We start from the raw sequence: 19,332 nt of genomic DNA on the forward strand, positions 1-19,332 counted from the left end.
TTTGATGCCACCTGCTGGTTGTATGAGGGTATCTTCCAAAGCCTCAAACCTTTAAGGACAAAAGTGGTGGCTTGTCTCAGAAGGAAGAGGTCCCAGGCTCAGGCTGGGATTGGAGGGTGGGTGGAGAAGGTTGGGAGAATCCTATGAGCATAGGACCAGAGCAGACCTCCATGACAAAAAGTGGATACACAGCAAAGAAAAAGGGCTAACCTGGAAGGACTGCTCACCAGCGACAAAGACCTGTGTGCCCCCTGGCATTCCACACCTGCAGCTTTTAGGGCATGAAAGGGAGACCTTATCTCTGCCTGCAGTCCCAAGCATGACCCCATGGGAACTACAGGGCAATTAACGATACTTCTCCGGGGTACACCTGTCTGGGCATCCCAGGTTTAGACAGCAGTGCCCATGGCCTGACCTTGAAGATTAAATAACACCCCTGGAGCCAAGGCCACAGAATGATTCTTTCCAGAGAGATTACAAAGAACTTGAGGGCAGTGTCTATTCCACTTACTTCTCTGTTTCCCACAGTGCCTACTTAGCTTAATGAACATTTGTGAAAATAAACAGAAAAGGGGCTGATTTGGGGAACTTTAAGAAGGTTGCTAATTTGTGCCTGATTTTCAGGGTTAGCACTTGGGGCTTGAGAAGAGAAGACTTCCTGGACTTGGATGCGGGAAGTGGGACTGTGAGGGTTTCTGGGTCCCTTCCTGCAGGCAGCCCTCTGAGGCCTCCCAGATGGAGGTGCTGGACATCATCCTTCCGTGGCTTGCATTGGTCTTGCATCTTCTACTTCCCTCCTGTCTTTTTGCCCAGACAGCCCCTCCCTCCCTCCCCCCTCCCTTTCTTTCTTTCTTCCTTCCTTCCTTCCGTGTTTGAGCCTCTTCTCTGGGCACAAAACAGCCATTTGATGATGTCACGCCACTCTTGTTCAAAAAGCAAGAATTTTTCAGTGTTTTCCCAATGCCCTTGGGATGAAATGTAGATCCCTAAACGGTCTGTCTTTCCTGTGTCCTCTTTCTCACCCACTGGCATTTCCACTCCAGCGCTGGGAAACTTTTCCCTCCTCAAATTAAGCTAAGCCACTTGACACACAAAGTTCTCTCTGTCTGAAACAGTCCCCCTCCCCACTTCCCCCTATGCCCACCCGAGGGCTCCTCCTCCACGTGCCATCAGTCATCACCTCTGTCTTCTTTGACTCCTCAAATCTAGGCTAAGCCTCTCCTAGGAGCTTCAGAACCTGCTGCCCAGAGCCCTTGTCCCCTGTTCCTGGAATTGGCTCGATATTGTTTGTCCTCCCTAGTGGGAAGGACTGAAAGTCCCCCGAAGTCAGGCCACTGCTGCCTTGTTCTCCACTGCCCCCTCAGTGCTGGATACAATGCCTGGCAGGTCACGGGTGCTCTACAAAGATCGGCGATATCTGAACAAATCTGGATAACAAGCTAGCTTAAAAAAAAAAAAAAAAAAAGTTTTTATGATGTGTACAGTCCTCCCCGCAGTTGTCAGTGACCCAGCAAACAACAATGGGGATTTCATATCACTGCCAAAAATCGCGCGTGGATCACACGGTGGCACTGATGCTGCGGTTTTTGAGCCGTTTCGTTCCACTTGGTCTCTGCTGTGCTGGGGCAGCACCTTGGCGTTGATCGATTTTCCTTTCAGCCATAAGTGTGGCCATGAACTGACCCAGACAGTTCAAAACCAGGCTGAAAAGCAATAGGACCCAAGGACACCCCTGTTCAGGGAAGAGACCCTTCCAGGTGCCCAGTCCTGGATCCAGGCAAAAACAGGATTCATTGTCCAGGGCTCTGGAAGAGGAGCTGATTTGGATGGTCCTGCTGGAACACAGCTCGCAAAAGCTCCCTCTTCACTAAGCAGACCTCACCTGAAGACCCAACCCCTGGTTAAAGTTCCAGTGGGGTTTTGACACAAACAAAGCAGTTGCTGCCCTCTAGTGGCGTGAAGGGACAGGCCCCTGGGGGGCGGGGTGGGGCAGGGGGGTGACAGAATAGTATATGGTAGGTACATGGGAAGGACAGTCAAGAGGACAGAGTCCCTCACAGTTGCTTTTCCCCTTTTTATTAAAAATAGACCCAAACACTTTTATGTATCATACAAAAGTTTCGTTCGCTGGTGGCAGCCACGAGGAAGCCTGACCCCGTGGCACTGATGTCCCACCTCCCCTCCAAGGGACGGTCCCAGAGAGCAGTGGCTGGGCCTCAGAGAATGCCCAGAAAGTCTGCTCGCGCTGGAAACAGCCAGCTGGGGTGGGGGCTGTTACAGGAGCAGCTTTCCCCACCCCACCCACTGGTGAAGATACTCGAAAGTGCCTCTTTAGTGCCAAGATGAACTAAAAAGTGGAGTGAAATGGAAACCCCTGTGATTCTTTTATTTCCCAGGGCTTGGGATCTGGGATTTTTTTTTTTTAACTCCCCTTACACCCCCGAATCCTTTCTCCTACAAGCGGGGGTGGGAAACTTCACCCTCAGAGACTGGTGTCTCGCGGTGTCTGAGGCCAAAATTTCACTCCAATTCAAGCCCCTTCTCATCTGCTGTCCTGTGGCCTGGGAACTACCAGCCCCGTGCCTAAGGCTTGTCCTCCGTTCACTCAAACAAGAGATTAGGGCAGAAATGGATCCTTCCATGGTGCTCTGCCTGACCTATGCCCTGCCATCCCCTCTGATTTCAGGACCTTAGGGCTAGAAGGACCTACAACTATCCTCTTTCCCCAGCTCTGTCTCTCCCTGACTGCTGCCCACTCCTGAGCGTTGAACACCCCTGGGGTACCCCAGACCACCCTTCCAAAGGGGCCTGGGGGTGATGGGGGGGAGGAGGGGGAGGGGTGGTGGGAGCCGGCTTCCCCCCAGGGGTGGGGCAGTACTCATGCTGGTATGGACTGCTTGGCAGGGCCAGGGGACAGGTGTGGGGAGGGTGGGCATGCGGAGGAAGGGCACAGCCTGCCTGAGCCCCTCAGTCCCAGCCGTTGTCTTTCACCATGTGTGACATTTCAATGATGTACTTCCCCTCCTTGTACTTCTGGCTTGTCTCAAAAGCCTGCTCCTGGTGGAGGGGAAGCAATGAAGGTAGGACAAAACAAACCCCCTCCAGGTCCTCCTCCTACCCAGGCTCCTACCCCTGCCCCCAAAAGCCCCTGCGCAGTCCAACCCAGCAACGAGCTCCCTGCTTCTTTGGACCATGCAAAAGCCTGCAGAGGTCCCTAGGGCTCAGTGGGCCATGACGAGCGTCCACGTGAGAGGGTGGCCCCCCCCTCTGGGTACTTACATACTTCCAGCCCAGGGTGGTTTTGCAGCTCTCGCAGAAAATGTCAGCTACCGAGTGGAGCCCCGTGAGCAGGAGGCGCTGTTCAGCGGGTCCGCAACCCACGTTGACCCTGTCTCAGGAAACACAAAGGACCCGGCACCAGTGGAGTCGTTCTGTCAGTTCAGCCCCCAAACAGCCCAAAGGAACTTCCACCTGGAGAGCACTTAGACCACCCCACGGGAAGCTCGGGCCGGCCACACTCCACCCCTGCATGCCTACGGCCCCGGGCCTCTCCTCTCCAGGGCAGCGGTTCCAGTTCTGCCCAGACTCTCCACGAGAGAACCAAGGACCGAGTTTCCGGACCCCTTGGCAAAAGGAGAGGCAAGAGCCAAAGGTGCAAGGCCACCTGCTGATGGCTCACCCCCTTTCTCCGCCCTGGAAAGTTGCTCGGACTCACGTGCACACATACACACAAAGAGAGAGGTAGACTCACACGGAGTTAAACAGGTAGGCTCGGCCGTGGCTCCCTTGGAAAGACTGTGGAGACATAGGACAGACAGTGACTGCTGGGTTGCCCTTGGCACTGCCTGAGCCCCCCAGGGGCGAGGGGGAGGGCGGACGGCCCTCGTCGCCTCTCCCCTCGGTGAGTCCTGGTGGGAGAGAAGTGGCAGAGCCCCACCTGGCGTACCTTGGAGATGAGCTCATCGTGTTTGGCCAGGTGTGCGCGGCAGTGGACGCAGCTATATGTGCGGTGGCAACGGGGCAGGTAGCTGCGGAACGTCTTGGCGGGGAGGCAGGCAGGGCCCGGGCCAGGGTCGCAGCTGGGCATGACAGGCTGGAGGACAATGCCCTGGCGGGCCGGAGGGGCTGGCGCCGTGCAGCCCCCACACAGACGGTCGCAGGTGAAGCAGCGGAGCAGGTTGGCTAGAGCCGTGTTTCAGGGCAGGAGAAATGTGGGGGGGCTGCCCGGCCAGGGCCCCCCCAGACGTGAACCAGATAGAAATAGAAGTCACCTGGGAAGAGGAAAGAGCGCATCAGGAGAGCCCTGACCTCCCAAAGAGCCCCTCCCCAGGGGGAATGGGGAAGATGGGCTCAGCTTCGCCCTGCCCTGACTTTCCCCACCACCAGGGACCCTCAGTGTGCCAGTCGCACCATCGCCCAGTCCCCTGGATTCCCGGCTGCGCTGGCAGCTGTTCCAGGCCTCTGATGCCACAGCCGGAGAGGTGGTGTCTCTCCCTCCTGGGGCAGGAGGAGGCTTCGCCGTTTTCCACCGAGAGCAGCCTGCTGGTACCAACGCTGCCATGGGAGCATTGTCATCGGCAAGTGTCCTCTCTCCTGGGTTTCAGCCCTTTTGTGAGGGTCTGCACCCCACGTGTGCTGCTAGGCTCGGGTTCAGAGCCTTTGATAAGTTGGGGAAGCCTGGTGGTCTTTCTCTTCTGTGGTCTCCATTTGCAATGCAATCGGTCCTTCATACATTCTGTGTGGGGGGAGAAGCCGGCCCGAAAGGCAGGCAGGCACACACACTCTGCTTAGCTCTGTCCTGGGGCTGGGGGGGTCCTCCACTCTGGGAACTAGAACTTCATGGATGTCTCCTTTGGTACCAAAGACCTCAGATGTGGCCGCTTGCCAGCCCTGCACTTTGGTCCACTCGTTCCAGCTCAGAAACAGCGACTTGGCTCTTTTCTCAGCCTCTGAGCCCCCTTGCTCTCTACTGCTCTTTGCTCACTGTTGCCTTAGCCTCAGTTAAAGACTTGGACATCCAGCCCTAGGAGAGAAAAATCTCTCTTCCTTCAGGCAAATCTAACAGCTGGAAGCGATGGGTAATGGGGATCCCGGCAGGGATGGCTGCCCTCCTGGGCTGTGTGGCGTGGTGTGGGATCAACGTCCACTGCCGAAGTGGGGGGACTCCTCTGTTTTCAAAACCTAGGTGTGGGGGTACAATGCGGAGAACGTTTCCACCTTCTCCCTGGAGTAGGGACAAACAGCAGTGACTCTGTGGGTGACATTAGATAAAATTGCTGGGTTCGGATTAGGAATGTTGAGGGAGAGGTCAGTATCTGCCCAGACTCCAACCCCAAAGTGGCAGAGGGTGCTAGAGGCAGCGGATAAGAAGGGAGGGGCCCTCTGTTGGCTCTGATAAACCAGTGAGGTTCTGCCTTCTCCTCCATGGGGCCTTCTCCACCCAGGCCTTAGCTCAAGTCCGGTTCCGAGGTGCCAGCTGGGTACTCTGGCAACACAAGGCCACTCAGCAGAGCAGAAGTGGCATGACTGCGAGTAGCCTGGGCAAGCAGGCTCTCATCCCATGCTCTGTGGTGGCCACGGGCGCCCCAGCCGTTCCAGTGTTTCCTGGGGCCACCAGGCAGTCTCTCCACAGAACCCCCACCCCGGACAGAGCTGATCATCAGTTTGAGGTCCTCTACCCTTGGCCCCAGAAAGACACCTTGAGCTGAGTTCAGGGTGACATTGGGCTCTGGCCGCAGAAGAGGGACCGTCCTCACCAGTGTCCACTGTTCAGCGCCCACTTCCCAGGTCTGCCTTCAACTTTGCCTGTGAGCTCCCCTCTGCTGCGCTCCACCTAGTGCACCTGCCAGGGGCCCGGCCAGGGGGCCAGGCTGGGTCCCTGCTCTCTATCTCCTCCTCCCGGGCCTCCGACACACCTCCCTCCCTCTCTCTCCCCTGCTTCCCCATCAGGCCAAGGAGAGGCTGCACAGAAGGCCAGAGACTCACTCACAGGAGGGGGAGCTGGGGTCATTGCTTCCCCGGCTCAGATCACAGGAAGAATCAAGTTGGGCAAATGCCGGAAAAAACAAAGGCAAGCTGAGTGCCGGGGAGAGGATGTTCCCCCAAGTGAGATGGGGCTGGACCGTGGGAGGTGGGGGAGAAGGAGCGCTGGGGGGAGGGGGGGTGCTGAGCAACCAGCGCTGACAGCAGAGGCGCCCAGGCGGAGGCTTGAGGAACCAGGTGCGAATCCTGTGCCTGGCTGGCGGGGTGGGGGGGGGGTGGGGGGGGACACGACACCTGCTCACAATGGATTTTCTCATCTGCTCCGAGGTTTCACCGCCCCCCCCTTCCCGGGCTGGCGTTCTCGGCATGGTATGGTCCAAATAATTAGCAGCGCAGCCAGCCTCCCGGGCGGGCTTCGGGGGTCTGCACCAGCAGCAAAACAATAAACAGTGAGGCCTGATGTAGCAGCCAAAGTTGCCGGAAAATAAGTGCAGGAACCGTCCGAGCCCTGAGAGGGATGGAGGAGCTGAGAAGGGAGCGGAGGCAGCGGGGAGGGGGAAGGGAGGACAAAGGGTGGATGAATAATGCTTTTGCAATGGGGAGAAAGCAACACGCAGCAGGAGGAGGAAATTTGCAAAAGGGAAAAAAAATTCATTTGGAGAAGGGCTGCCCCCTCACCTTGAGGTCTGCTCCAGAGATCTCCGTCTATCTCTCTCTCTTTCTCTCTCTCTCTCTCAATCTCTCTGCTCACTCTTCTCTCTTCTCTCTCCGCTCCTTCAATTGGGAAGGGGATGGGGGCGGGGGGAAGGTAGTTAGGGGCTGGAGACTGGGGCTGCCAAGCTGGCCAGCTGCTGGGGGGCCAGAGGTTGTCTCTCGTCTGTACCTCGGTCTGTGGGTGAATGTAGCTGTGTGTTGTGGAACTGCATCATAACACTGTGAGTCATCCATCCCCCACCCCCTCACCTCCCACGTCAGAGCAGGGCTGGGAGACACAGGAGGCGGGTTGGGAGGAAAGGAGGGGGCAGGCGTGGAGGGATGGGGCTCGGGGAGGGAGCAGGGGGGTGGGAGCAGACGGATCGGACGGGAGGAGGGATGCTAGAGGAGAGGCTGGTTGCTGAGGAGGAAGGCAGTGTGGCCAAGGAGACAGAAGGAACCTGGGGGAAGGACAGGGCTGGGCAGGGATGGAGTACGGGTGGCAGGCTGGAGGGAAGGAGGTGGCCAGGCAGTGAGAGATGGATGCAGAGAACTAGGCGTGTGCACACATTCAAGAGGATATATTTCCCGTCTCAGCCCGGACGCCAGCCCTGACGCAGGGAGAAGAAAGACATATTGATGGTTACATTGCGCTCCCCAAGCTTGAACCGGGCACTTCCAAGCCTCGGAGCCTTAGCTTAATGCCCCTCAAGGAGTCCTAGACGGAATATGACCTCTCACAAGCAGGAACCTCTCCTCAGCTACCTCCAAGTTACTTGTGCTTCGGGAAGAGAGACACCCACATTACATAAGGTTCTCTACTGGGCTGTAAACTTTCTGAGAAAGGTCCTCTGGGAAACTCCTCTCTGCATCCCAAGACTGCAATGTCTAGCGCAGAGCCTTGCCAAAGAACATGATCACAAAACAGCAGTCGAGCTGCATCTTCAGACAAGGTCCAGGGGTCTGGCTTTGGTCTCAAAGGGACCTGAGTTTGAGTACCATCTTTGCCAGTACACTCACCAGGAACCCCTGGACAAGTTTCTGATCTTTGTGCCGCCAGTTTTCCACTCCTCCTAAGATTTACCTCATGGAGATGTGAGGTAGCATGTAAACACCGAAAAAGTGCCGGGCACACGATCCGCACTTAATAAACGGTACTTATTTCCAAACACTGTTCTCAGCTTCATACCCGGAACCCCAGAGAGGATTTACTATTAAATTCTGACATCTCAAGAGACATATACCAACTTTATATCTTGTGAAGAACTTACACTTTTGGGGGCTATTTTTCTAGCAGCTTCCAATTATATTTCATTTGACTCAGATTCTGTTTCTCATGGAGTGCCGTCTTGTGCATATCTCTGAAGTGTGTGGATATGGAACATATCCTCTAAGATAAAAGCCCTAATTTCTAAGAGAGGCTACCATCTAGAAAATGGTACTAAGAAAGGACAGCTCATAGGTCCTTTGTCTTTTCACATGTAAGGCAGGCAGGAGTAGGGAAATGTGGGTAATGGGTGGCATTGCTAGCTCGGTATGAAAAAGTAGCTGGAGGGTCACCTGGGTGGCTCAGTCTCTTAAGCCTCTTCCTTCTGCTCAGGTCACAACCCCAGGATCTCTTTACTAAGCAGGAAGCCTGCTTCTCCCTCTCCCACTGCCTGCTACTCTCCCTGCTTGTGCTCTCTCACTTTCTCAAATAAATAAAATTAAAAAAAACTAAATACAAGTAATTCTATTTAATCTGGGAGGATTCTGGGGTTTAAGATAAATTCTGAAAACACAGTGCAAATGCCTTGAGTGATATTACCAGAAGTCTGGAACTGAGAGGGAGAACTGGGTAAAGAAAGAAGTGTTTTCTGGGGCGCCTGGGGGCTCAGTGGGTTAAAGCCTCTGCCTTCGACTCAGGTCATGGTCTCAGGGTCCTGGGATCCGAGCCCCACATCGGGCTCTCTGCTCAGCAGGGAGCCTGCTCCCGCCCCCCCCTGCCTACTTGTGATCTCTCTCTCTCTCTGTTAAATAAATAAAATCTTAAAAAAAAAAAAAAAAAGAAAGAAGTGTTTCTGTTTGGGCAGCAGATGAAAGAGGAAAGGTAAGTGGGGAGAGGAATTTGAGGAACCATTCTTGAGGAAAACAATGGGAAGTGGGGGGAAAGGTAGGTGAGTAGTTCTTAGGGCAAGGACTGAAAGTTTGGAGGGAAAAAAAGGGGATACCAATTAACTCAGGAAGAAAATGATCAAGGGTTTAACTGGAGAGGAGAATGAAAAAGACATATGAGGACAGTATTCTTTGGGGGTGGGAGTGGAGATCGCAGGAACGCTTGGTGAAAGATGACAAGGAAGAAGAGAGAGTGTAGGCAAGCATGCGTGCTGTAAATGTTGTGTCCTCCTCACTCTGTTTAAGGAGTGAATTGGAGGGGGCCTGGCTGGCTCAGTAGGTGGAACATGTGACTCTTGATCTGGGTGGGGGAAGGGAGTCGTGAGTCAGAGCTCCACAATGGGGGGCAGAGATTACTTTTAAAAAGCGTGGTGGGGGGAGTGGGGGGGGGAGTGAAATGGAGATAATCTAAAGGCAAGGAGAGTTTCTTTTCCCTAAGTTCAGCTTGAGATGGATATATAAATAAGCCAAATAAAGATGACCTTCAAATAATTGGGAGAAATTGCCTCGAGGGACAGAGTGTGGAGACGAAGAAACAGATCTGGGAAATAGACTGCAGGGAAAGAGGAGAGGCTGAGCTTATTCCGGAAGAGAATTTGCAAATAGAAGCCTGGAACTGAATTTTTGAAGAGTGGTGAAAAGTTATGGGATACCTGAAAGTTCACCGGAGAACTAATGCATGTGTGGTGAATGAATAAATTCAAGCAAACCATTAAGGAATAAGCCTTGGGAAGTGAGGATGGCACTCGGACAGAATGAGTGCTAAGGCAGGGTCGGTGTGAAAGAGGCAACCCAGAAAATAATCGTCCCAGGCTTCGAGTAACCATGGGAGTTGGACTGAAGTAAGTTACTCATCCCTAAACTGGGGGGTGTTAATTATGGTATGTGCTTCATAGGACTCCTGTGAGGATTAAATGAATTTACACCTGTAAAACTCAGAGAACCGTACCTGGCATCTAACACTATGTAAGTGTTTGCTCCTATAGTAACTGGACTCAGAATCCCAAATCCTGGGCTTGAGCCCTAACTTGGGCAAGTCCCTTCACCTACCTTGGTCTCCTTCCTCATCTGAAATTGGAGATAATAAAACTGACTTTATAGGTTGGCTGTGAGAGAAGATACTGGAAAAGGCTTTGAAAATTTTAAACTATTGTACAAATGGATGGCATTATTAGAGCTCCCCCTCCTCAGCCTAAAATAAAAACTTAAGAGCTAATATCAGATGCCCTGTTACACTGTGCTTAGTACTTTACAGTATCATCCCATTCAATCTGTAAAACCACTTTAAGAGGTTGGGTACTGTTATTATCCCTGTTTACAGACCAGAAACTGGGTCTCCGAGCATTTATGCCTGATTTGCCCAAAGTCACACAGCAAGAACGTGGCAAAGCAGAGCACAAGATTCCAAAGCCCAAGCTCCTGAGGATTATAGATGTGGCCCAAACTGCTGCCTGTGGAATAAATGATTGGCTTTGTAGAACTGTCAGGAATTCAGGGAGGGGAAACGAGTCACCAACAGAAATTCCCTCTCAAGAGGAGAGACATTGTTGGAAGAAATTCTTGTTGTTGGAAAAAATTTATTCTTTTATTAAAAAAATGTTTTTAGTGCCCTCTAGGTGCCAAGCGCTGTGTCAGAGAGGGAATGACAGCCCAGGGTGGCCTCCGACAGGCTGTTTTCCTCCACTTTCCCTAACTCCCAGATTCCCCCCCACCGCCTGGCTTGTGGTCCAGGCAAGCAGATGGTCGTGGGACCCAGATGGCGAGCCTAACTAGCCAGCCCCTTCCCTCCCCCCAACACCCTCCTCCTCCCCCGCCTTCCCACTACCCTCCAAGGGCCTCTCCACCGCCCCTCTCTTTTCCCCGCGGCAGGTGAGCGGGAACACTGGCGCTAGAGTCCGCACAGAGCCGCGCCTCGGCAACCATTGGCTCCTTGGCGGGTCCCCGCCTCGCTCGGGCGTAACGGCCACTCCTCCTACCCACGGCTGGCCAGCTTCGCTAACAAGGACGGCCGCCGCCCCGCCCACCTTTGGCGTCACGAGCAAAACAATCGCCTAACTACAGCTCCCAGAAGGCCGAGCGGCTGCGCGAGCACAGCATCCTGAGGTCATTCTGACAAAACTACACATCCCGAGAGGCATCACGCGACCGCGACTTCTCCATTGCGCAAGTGCGGAACCGCCTCTGTTTCCGGCGTTGGTCTGGGCGAGCGTGGAGTGCTTTTGGGTTTAGGTGGCGTCGGGGCTCTTCCATTTACGGGTTTGGGTTTGTGGCTGCGCAGGTGAGATAATAGGCTCGGGAATGCAATCGTCGCCCCCTTAGGGCCAGGACGGATTTCGGCGTCTGGGGGTCCCGGGACAGATACTGGACTTAGAGCTGCGGCTCGTGGTCGGAGATCATTCTTCACTATTTCTCGGCGTTTTCTAGACCACGGAGTAATTTTTTCCCTTCAGCAGTGCCCGGAGCAACGCTTTGTGAGAGGAAGGCTAAGTGCCTCCAGTTGACAGCCGAGGAAGAGGTCCAGAGAGATAAGGTGATTTGTCTAACGACGGTACTTGGCAGTTGCTGAGCGGGGCGTTACTGCTCTTTTCTAAGTCCAATCCCAGTATTTTCTGCTTTGCATCCAGATTGCAGACGCCCTTTCTTGTTGATTAAGAGAGTTGGGGAGTGGACATTTGTTGCCCTCTCAAGTGGAGTATCCCCGTAGAGTGACGAAAGGAGCTATGGAGGTGATATAATCAAGTCTTAGGTCAATGTGTAGAAATAATTTTATGTCTGAATCATGTATTCACTCGGTGAATTTATGAAGTGCCTTCGGGTTGTCAAGCCCTATTCTAGATATGAAGATACAGCAGCAAACCACACTGCCCAACCCTTAGATTCCAGCGGGGGTAGTCAGACAATAAACAAACACATAGTGAGACACGTAGGGAGAAAAATAAAGCAAGGTAAGGGGAACTATCCATGGGAGGATCTTGAACAGTGTCGTAACTTCCGTTTAGATCTGATAATTAATTTGTGTTCTAGGCACAGCACCTACACAGAAAAGATGGGAGAGGAGGCCAACGATGACAAGAAGCCAACAACTAAATTTGAACTAGAGCGAGAAACAGAACTTCGCTTTGAGGTGGAGGCATCTCAGTCAGTTCAGTTGGAGCTGCTGGCCGGCATGGCAGAAATCTTTGGCACAGAGCTGACCCGAAACAAGAAATTCACCTTTGATGCTGGTGCCAAGGTGGCTGTTTTCACTTGGCATGGCTGTTCTTTACAGCTGAGTGGCCGCACCGAGGTGGCTTATGTCTCCAAGGACACACCTATGTTGCTTTATCTCAACACTCACACAGCTTTGGAGCAGATGAGGAGGCAGGCGGAGAAGGAAGAAGAGCGAGGCCCCCGGGTGATGGTAGTGGGCCCCACTGATGTGGGCAAGTCCACAGTGTGTCGTCTACTGCTCAACTATGCAGTGCGTTTGGGCCGCCGTCCCACTTATGTGGAGCTGGATGTGGGCCAGGGCTCCGTTTCCATCCCTGGTACCATGGGGGCCCTCTACATTGAGCGGCCAGCAGATGTTGAAGAGGGATTCTCTATCCAAGCCCCTTTGGTATATCATTTTGGCTCCACGACTCCTGGCACCAACATCAAGCTTTATAATAAGGTCAGAGCCAAGGTGGGATGGAGGGAAGGGCTGCTGTTAGGGTAGAAAGTTGTGCAAAAGTGTGCTAATTAAAACCGTCTATGACCGTTTCGTTGCTCCCTCTCAGCTGGTATGATGGCCACACGATTTCGGAAAAGACAGCCTCAAATAGAAGTCAACCTCAGATTGTTAAACGTTTCTGTGGCTCTGTTCTTTTTTTTTTTTTTTTTTTTTAATATTTTATTTATTTACTTGAGAGAAAGAGAGCATGAGAATGGGGAGGGTCAGAGGGAGAAGCAGACTCCCTGCTGAGCAAGGAGTCCGATGCGGGGCTCGATCCCGGGACTCCAGAATCATGACCTGAGCCGAAGGCAGTCGCTTAACCAGGACGCCCAGGCGTCCCTGTGGCCCTGTTCCTGAGTAATTTACTAAATTTCTGCTTCGGACATGAAACAGTAGAAGAAGCAACATAAAAATGAAATCCATGTTAACGGGTTAAAACCACAGTCCTTAAGAATGTCATTTTTTTCTTGTACCTAATAGCCACTTATTCTATGTAGCTATGAGTTTGTTTGTTTTGTTTTTTTCCTCACCTTGATGCTCTCTTCTGCAGATTACATCTCGGTTAGCGGACGTGTTCAATCAAAGGTGTGAAGTGAACCGAAGGGCCTCTGTGAGTGGCTGTGTCATTAACACCTGTGGCTGGGTCAAGGGCTCTGGGTACCAGGCCCTGGTGCACGCAGCCTCAGCCTTTGAGGTCGATGTGGTAGTGGTTCTGGATCAAGAACGACTGTACAATGAACTAAAACGGGATCTGCCTCACTTTGTCCGCACTGTTCTGCTCCCTAAATCGGGGGGTGTGGTTGAACGCTCCAAAGACTTCCGACGAGAATGTAGGGATGAGCGTATCCGTGAGTATTTCTATGGATTCCGGGGCTGTTTCTATCCCCATGCCTTCAATGTCAAATTTTCAGATGTGAAAATCTACAAAGTTGGGGCACCCACCATTCCAGACTCCTGTTTGCCTTTGGGTATGTCTCAGGAGGACAATCAGCTCAAGCTAGTACCTGTCACACCTGGCCGAGATATGGTGCACCACCTCCTGAGTGTTAGCACTGCTGAGGGCACAGAGGAGAACCTTTCCGAGACCAGTGTGGCTGGCTTCATCGTGGTGACCAGTGTGGACCTGGAACATCAGGTGTTTACTGTTCTCTCTCCAGCCCCTCGCCCACTGCCCAAGAACTTCCTTCTCATCATGGATATCCGGTTCATGGATCTTAAGTAGAGATTGGCAGGAAGCCTTGCTGCCTGGGCATTAAAGATCTTCTGGCCGTCACCAGAGGCAGATAGGCTGAGGTATGAGACTCTGTTGAGGCCACGCAGAGGAGTAAATAGTGAACTAGTAGAAAGCATATTGCTACCTCTTAAAACAGGTGGTGGAAACCCAGCTCTTCTAATTTTGAACCAAAAGGACAACCATGAGAATATAATTGGTTTTTTTTGATCACCGAAGGTGCCACTTTGAATTCTCTGAGGTCCTGGAGAATCCCATTTCTTCCACAGTGCTACTTGGTGGATTGATTTTTAGGAGGATTTTTTTTTTTTTAAACCATTACTGCTTTATATTCTGTTATATAGCATTTACTATCTCATCCAGGATGAAAGAATGAATCAGAAGGCTTCTTTGTAATAAAGCTCAAATGTGGAAAATTTTAATAAATATTTTTGCCATATCACAGAAGGTGGTATAATTTTTTTTAATTTTGTTTTTTCTCCCTAAGCAAGATGGAAATATTCTTGGAATGAGTTATTGCTAAGTCCTTAGAGGAGAGGAAAGCCAAGAGCCCACCTGTGAGCCAAGCAGGTGAATTTTTATAATGGCTTTTCTTTGCTTTCCTTATAGGTAAACAGATACTAAATCTGTTGTCAGTGCCAGGTTTACTCTGAGGAGCTACAGGCGGTGGTGATAAACTTGGATTGAGATTTCTGGTTTAATCATTTTCTAGACATAGCCCATTTGCTCTCAGCTGCAGCTATCATTCCTATTGTCTGTCTGATTGGAACTGGGCCCTAGGTCAGTGTAAACTGAGCTTTCAGGTGGTAAGAAGCTGGGAAAGCCCCATTCTCTGATTTCTTACAAATGATTTGTGTTCCTAGTTTAGACTGGATAATTGAGTACTGTCTAATGCCCTTCATCCATTCGTTATTTTCACAAATATTAATTTATATAACAAATACAAATATTTATTGAGCATCTATTTGCCAGAAACCACTCCAGGTGGGGAACAAGTTAGACAGTCTTACAGAGCTTTCATAGAATAAACAAAAAAGGTAAGTGCTACACAGAGTTAAAATTGGGTGGTCTGAGACGGAATGACTAGGAAAATGCTTTAGATTGGTGTCAGGAAAGGCACCTCCCCTGAGCACATTTCACATTAAGACCTGAATGGCTGTGTGAAATTGGGACATCTTCATGCAAAATCCTAAGAAAGGAAAAAAAAATGATGTATTCGATGAAGGGAAAGGCTGGTGTGGTGTTATCAAGGGGCAATTGGTAAAAATTGAGGCTGGAGGGGGCAGCAGAGACCAGATAATATTGGGCTCCTGTACTCTAAGAGCAGTGGCAAAGGATGGGAGAGGGGTGGTGTCTTAGTTCCTTCAGACTGCTATATGAAAAATGCCACAGAATGGGTAGCTTATAAACATCAGAGATTTCTCACAGTTCTGGAGGCAGGAAATTACAAAGTCAAGGCATCTGCACAGTCGTGTTGTGATGATGGCTCTCTTTGGGGTTGCAGACTGCCTGCTTCTAGCTATGTCCTTACATAGAAGGGCCAAGGATGCATGGTGGAACCACTTTTACAATTTATAGTTTTACAATCATGATCGAAGTAGCTCTCAAAGGCCCCACCTCCTAATACCATCATTTTTGGGGCTTAGGATTTCAACATTATGAATTTGGGAGACATAATGCAGAGCAAAGCAGGTAGTTAAATGGAGGAATGGCCTGATTTTGAAAAGATCATTGCTCTGTGGAAGATGGCTTATAGAAGGAAGAATAAGAGCAAGGATACGTGAGGAGACTTGTGGTAGTTTCAGTGTGAGAATCAATGGGGCCTTAGACTAGACGAGGTGGAGCAGGAGATTGTGTTGGGATCTTTTGAAGATAAGATGGGACCTGCTGATGGGAGTGGTGAGGAAAAGAAAGTGGAATCAAAGGTGATTCTTGTATTTCTTACTTGAGTAACTAGATTGGATATGAGGTTGGAGAAACTCAGGGAAGGGATGAGAGAATATCAAATTGTACTTTAGCAATATTTTCAGTTGCTTATTATTCATCCAAATGGAGATGCTGTGTGGACGTGTGGAAACAAGAAGCTAGGTTTGGGGAAGTTAGGGCTGAAGGTTCATGGGAGCTGTTGGCTTATAGAGGGCTTTTTAAGGCAGTAGTATTGGATGAAGTCAGGGACTCTGTAGGTGGAAATTAGGAGACCGGGATGGACTTTAAAGGCACTCCAAACATAAGAGGTGAAGTGTAGTGGGAGTTAGCCAAGGAGATTGGACTATGGGTCTGGAAGCATGGATGTCAGTTTTGACCTTACAAGTGTAGTTTTGGAGTGGTACGGACAAAAGTCCTATTGAAATACATTTATTATTGTGAAGATGTACAGATAACCTCCATAGACAAACTTTGCTAAGAAAGGGAGGGGGGCTGGATGTAGGGCCAAGAGAGGGTTTGTTGTTAGTGTTTTAGGTAGGATGCCTCAGCATATCAACAGACTAGAGAGAGAATGATGGGGGGAGGAGAATCTTCTTGACACCATTCTCTTTTTTCTGTATTTTTCCAAATAGAACATTAAAGAGGGGCATCTGGGTGGCTCAGTTGCTTAAGCATCTGCCTTTGGCTCAGGTCATGATCCCAGGGTCCTGGGATGGAGCCCGGAATTAAGCTTCTTGCTCAGGGGGGAGCCGCCTTCTCCCTCTTCCTCTGTCTGCCACTGCTCCTGTTTGTGCTCTCTGTCAAATAAATAAAATCTTAAAAAGAATACATCAAAGAAAAAATCTGGAAGAAAATGAAGGAGTGAAGGGGATCGATCCAGAGCACAAAGGGTAAAGCGCTTTAACACAAGCAGATTACCTAAGGACAGAAAGGCAGGCAACGGCATGTATGTATGCATGTATGCATGTATTTGTAAGATTTAATTTATTAGGGCACAAGCAGGGGGAGTGGGACAGGGAGAAGGAGACTCCCTGCTGAACAGGGAGCCAGATATGGGGCTTGATCTCTGGACTCCGAGATCATGACCTGAGCCCAAGGCAGACACTTAACCAACCAAGCCACCCAGGCGCCCCCCTGCGTAGTGGTATTTAAACATAAAAAGGTTGGGGCACTTGGCTAGCTCAGTTGGAAAAGCCTGCGCTCTTGATCTAGGGGTCATGAGTTCAAGCCTCATGTTGGGTGTAGGCATTACTAAAAGGAAAGAAAAATAAACCTAAAAAAACCCAAAGAGGTCAGTGGCAGTTTGGGTACTGAAAAACTAAAAAACTTCACTGTGCCTATACTCAAGGGTAGCAGTTTGTTCTGTTTGCCTGTTGTATTAATGGTATGTTGAAATGACCTTGTGGTTTGCCATCTATAGGCATGTGAAGATACAAGTGAAGAGGACTGGAAAAAGGACACATCAGAAAAACAGTATAAGGTGTTATGTGATATACATACATAGTAATTTATTTGAAGTTTGGTGGTCTAGTTTGTTTTAGCCTAGATTTCACTGTGCAGTACTTTTGAGAAGTGGCTGGTAGTTTAAACCTTATGTTCTATTAAACATCCTTTCCAGGAAATATCTTGCTAACTAACCCTGAAATATAATGGACAAGAAAATATAATTGTGTCTAAACCTTGGGATAGTGATTATGCCACCATTAGTGCTCATCCAGCTAAAAGGTTGGCATCTAGTAGTCCAGTATCCTAGGAGAGCTTTATTATGTGTGACTGGTTGGTGGAAGATCGAATTTTTATTTTCATTTGGCAGTGTCTAGCCAAAAGACAAGACAGTTTACAAGTTCTTAAGATGGCTGAAAGTAGGAAAGGTAAGACGCCTAACTTGTGAAGTTGGGGAAGTGGAAGTCTTAAAATCCAAGAAAATATACCATAGAAAAATGAAATTTTAATTTCCTTTTATTTATTTTTTAAGGTTTTATTTATTTGACAGATCACAAGTAGGCAGGCAGGCAGGCAGAGAGGGGGGAAGCAGGTTTCCTGGGAGCCCCTTGCGGGGCTGGATTCCAGGACCCCGAGATCATGACCTGAGCCAAAGGCAGAGGCTTAACGTACTGAGCCACCCAGGTGCCCCTGAAATTTGATTTCTTAAGGAAACAAACTAACCTAATTTACAGATAGAAAGCCTCTATAAATACTCTATCTCCAATAACAACTACCTTTTATATGAGCTAAAGTGTTTCAAAGATTTCGTTTTTTAAATAAAAAACCCTAAAAGCAAAAACCTTCATTTCTTAATACACACTGGTCACTAAAAGAAAACTCTCTAGTGTGTTGCAATAAATCGTGGCTTGAAGTCCTTAGCAAGAATGAACTAGACCCTGATACATATGCCATGCCAGAGGAGGCATATGTATGAGAACGAGACCCCAGAAAACTTTAGGTAGACCTTTCCCCTTTACCTTGCTGCCTAGTACTGAAGTATCAGACCACAGTTAAACCAGCAACATTTGACACCAAGCCCAAGGACAGACCGCAGGATTTAGAATCACACTTTACAGGTGAGCAACTTTGGCTTCAGAGAAGTGGCTGCTGGAACACTTTTGAAAGACTGTTATGTAACAGCCAGCGCTCCTTTCAAGAGAGAAGTGGCCTCGAGCTAAATGAGGAGAGAACACCTGGCCTTGCTCTTGGGTTCACAGCTGGGTAGGGCTAATTAGGGAAAAAGTGTGGCGCTGCGATCTATGCAGAGTCGGCCAGCAGCTCGCCAGGGACAGCCGGATTCCAGTCTGTGTTCCCAGCCTGCGGCGAGGCTAGCGAAGCGGGCGTCCATCCCTTGGGCTGCAGTGAGAAACTGAGGGAATGAAGCCAAGAGCCTGCTCGCACTCCGGGGGGCTGCCACCGCATCAGGGGGCGCCCACTCTGCGCCTTTTTCCACGGGTGGCCCTACGGTGGGCCTCAACTCGCGCCGCTCTCCGTCCTCTTCCTCCCGCGCCTTTGGCAGGAACTTCGCCCCACACGACCCTCTTCGTCCTGGCGCGCCTTCCAAGCAGGAGTCACAGCCAGACCGGCCCATTAACCCACTAGTGTGCTGGGACCCCCGAGCTCCCTCCACGGAGGACTCCTCCACTAGGAGAGCTTTAAATAAAGTTATCGCCACGGGGCCGGTGGGCGAGGCGAGGGCGGGGTGAAGCTATTCAGTCGCCAAGCGGTTGGCCAATGCGTCACGGGGCTGACTGATGATTGGCCACAGCAGAAGCCTGTCTGGGCCGTACCACACTTACTTGGAGGGGGTCTGGAGAAAGAGTGAGGGTGGCTCCTCGCTTTTGAGTATCTCCAGCACACACATAGAACTAATTTTACTTCCGAGGATTTCTTCTGGGATACTGTAGGGATTGAAAATAGGACGCAGGAAAACGCAAGAGTCGCCCAGCCACTTCCCCATTTCTGACTCCTGCGCAGTACGCCAGCTCTCCTCGCCCAGTCGCCTGCGGAACCCGACGGCCGTGCGTGCGCGCGCGCGCTCGATCGCTCGCGTGCGTACGGCGCTGTGCTCCTGCAGCCAATCAGGCCGCGAGGTCGCCGCGGTCGCCGGGATCGCGCGCACGCCCTAGAGCGGAGTGGGGGTGGGGGCTAGGGGTGAATGGAGAGT

General features: G+C 50.8%; 2 protein-coding genes across 4 annotated transcripts; one reads left to right on the forward strand and one right to left on the reverse strand.

The window, feature by feature from the left end:
- Positions 1-2,054: 2,054 nt before the first annotated feature.
- Positions 2,055-6,914, reverse strand: YPEL4 (yippee like 4). Of its 2 annotated transcripts, none has more exons than XM_059142742.1 (5): positions 6,661-6,914; positions 3,938-4,271; positions 3,752-3,795; positions 3,280-3,388; positions 2,055-3,057 (listed from the first exon to the last, which is right to left on the reverse strand). In XM_059142742.1, the coding sequence occupies exons 2-5, from the start codon at positions 4,085-4,087 to the stop codon at positions 2,968-2,970; spliced, it is 393 nt and encodes a 130-aa protein (XP_058998725.1). In that variant the 5' UTR covers positions 4,088-4,271; positions 6,661-6,914; the 3' UTR covers positions 2,055-2,967. The 2 variants fall into 2 exon arrangements, with proteins under 2 accessions (XP_058998725.1, XP_058998735.1); XM_059142752.1 differs by having other exon boundaries at positions 3,947-4,271; positions 6,661-6,909.
- Positions 6,915-10,978: 4,064 nt separating this feature from the next.
- Positions 10,979-14,201, forward strand: CLP1 (cleavage factor polyribonucleotide kinase subunit 1). Of its 2 annotated transcripts, none has more exons than XM_059142777.1 (3): positions 10,979-11,107; positions 11,854-12,481; positions 13,074-14,201. In XM_059142777.1, the coding sequence occupies exons 2-3, from the start codon at positions 11,876-11,878 to the stop codon at positions 13,743-13,745; spliced, it is 1,278 nt and encodes a 425-aa protein (XP_058998760.1). In that variant the 5' UTR covers positions 10,979-11,107; positions 11,854-11,875; the 3' UTR covers positions 13,746-14,201. The 2 variants fall into 2 exon arrangements, with proteins under 2 accessions (XP_058998760.1, XP_058998749.1); XM_059142766.1 differs by having other exon boundaries at positions 10,990-11,359.
- The last annotated feature ends 5,131 nt before the right edge of the window (positions 14,202-19,332 follow it).

The sequence above is a fragment of the Mustela lutreola genome, chromosome 1, assembly GCF_030435805.1.
Source record: "Mustela lutreola isolate mMusLut2 chromosome 1, mMusLut2.pri, whole genome shotgun sequence".
NCBI lineage: Eukaryota > Metazoa > Chordata > Mammalia > Carnivora > Mustelidae > Mustela > Mustela lutreola.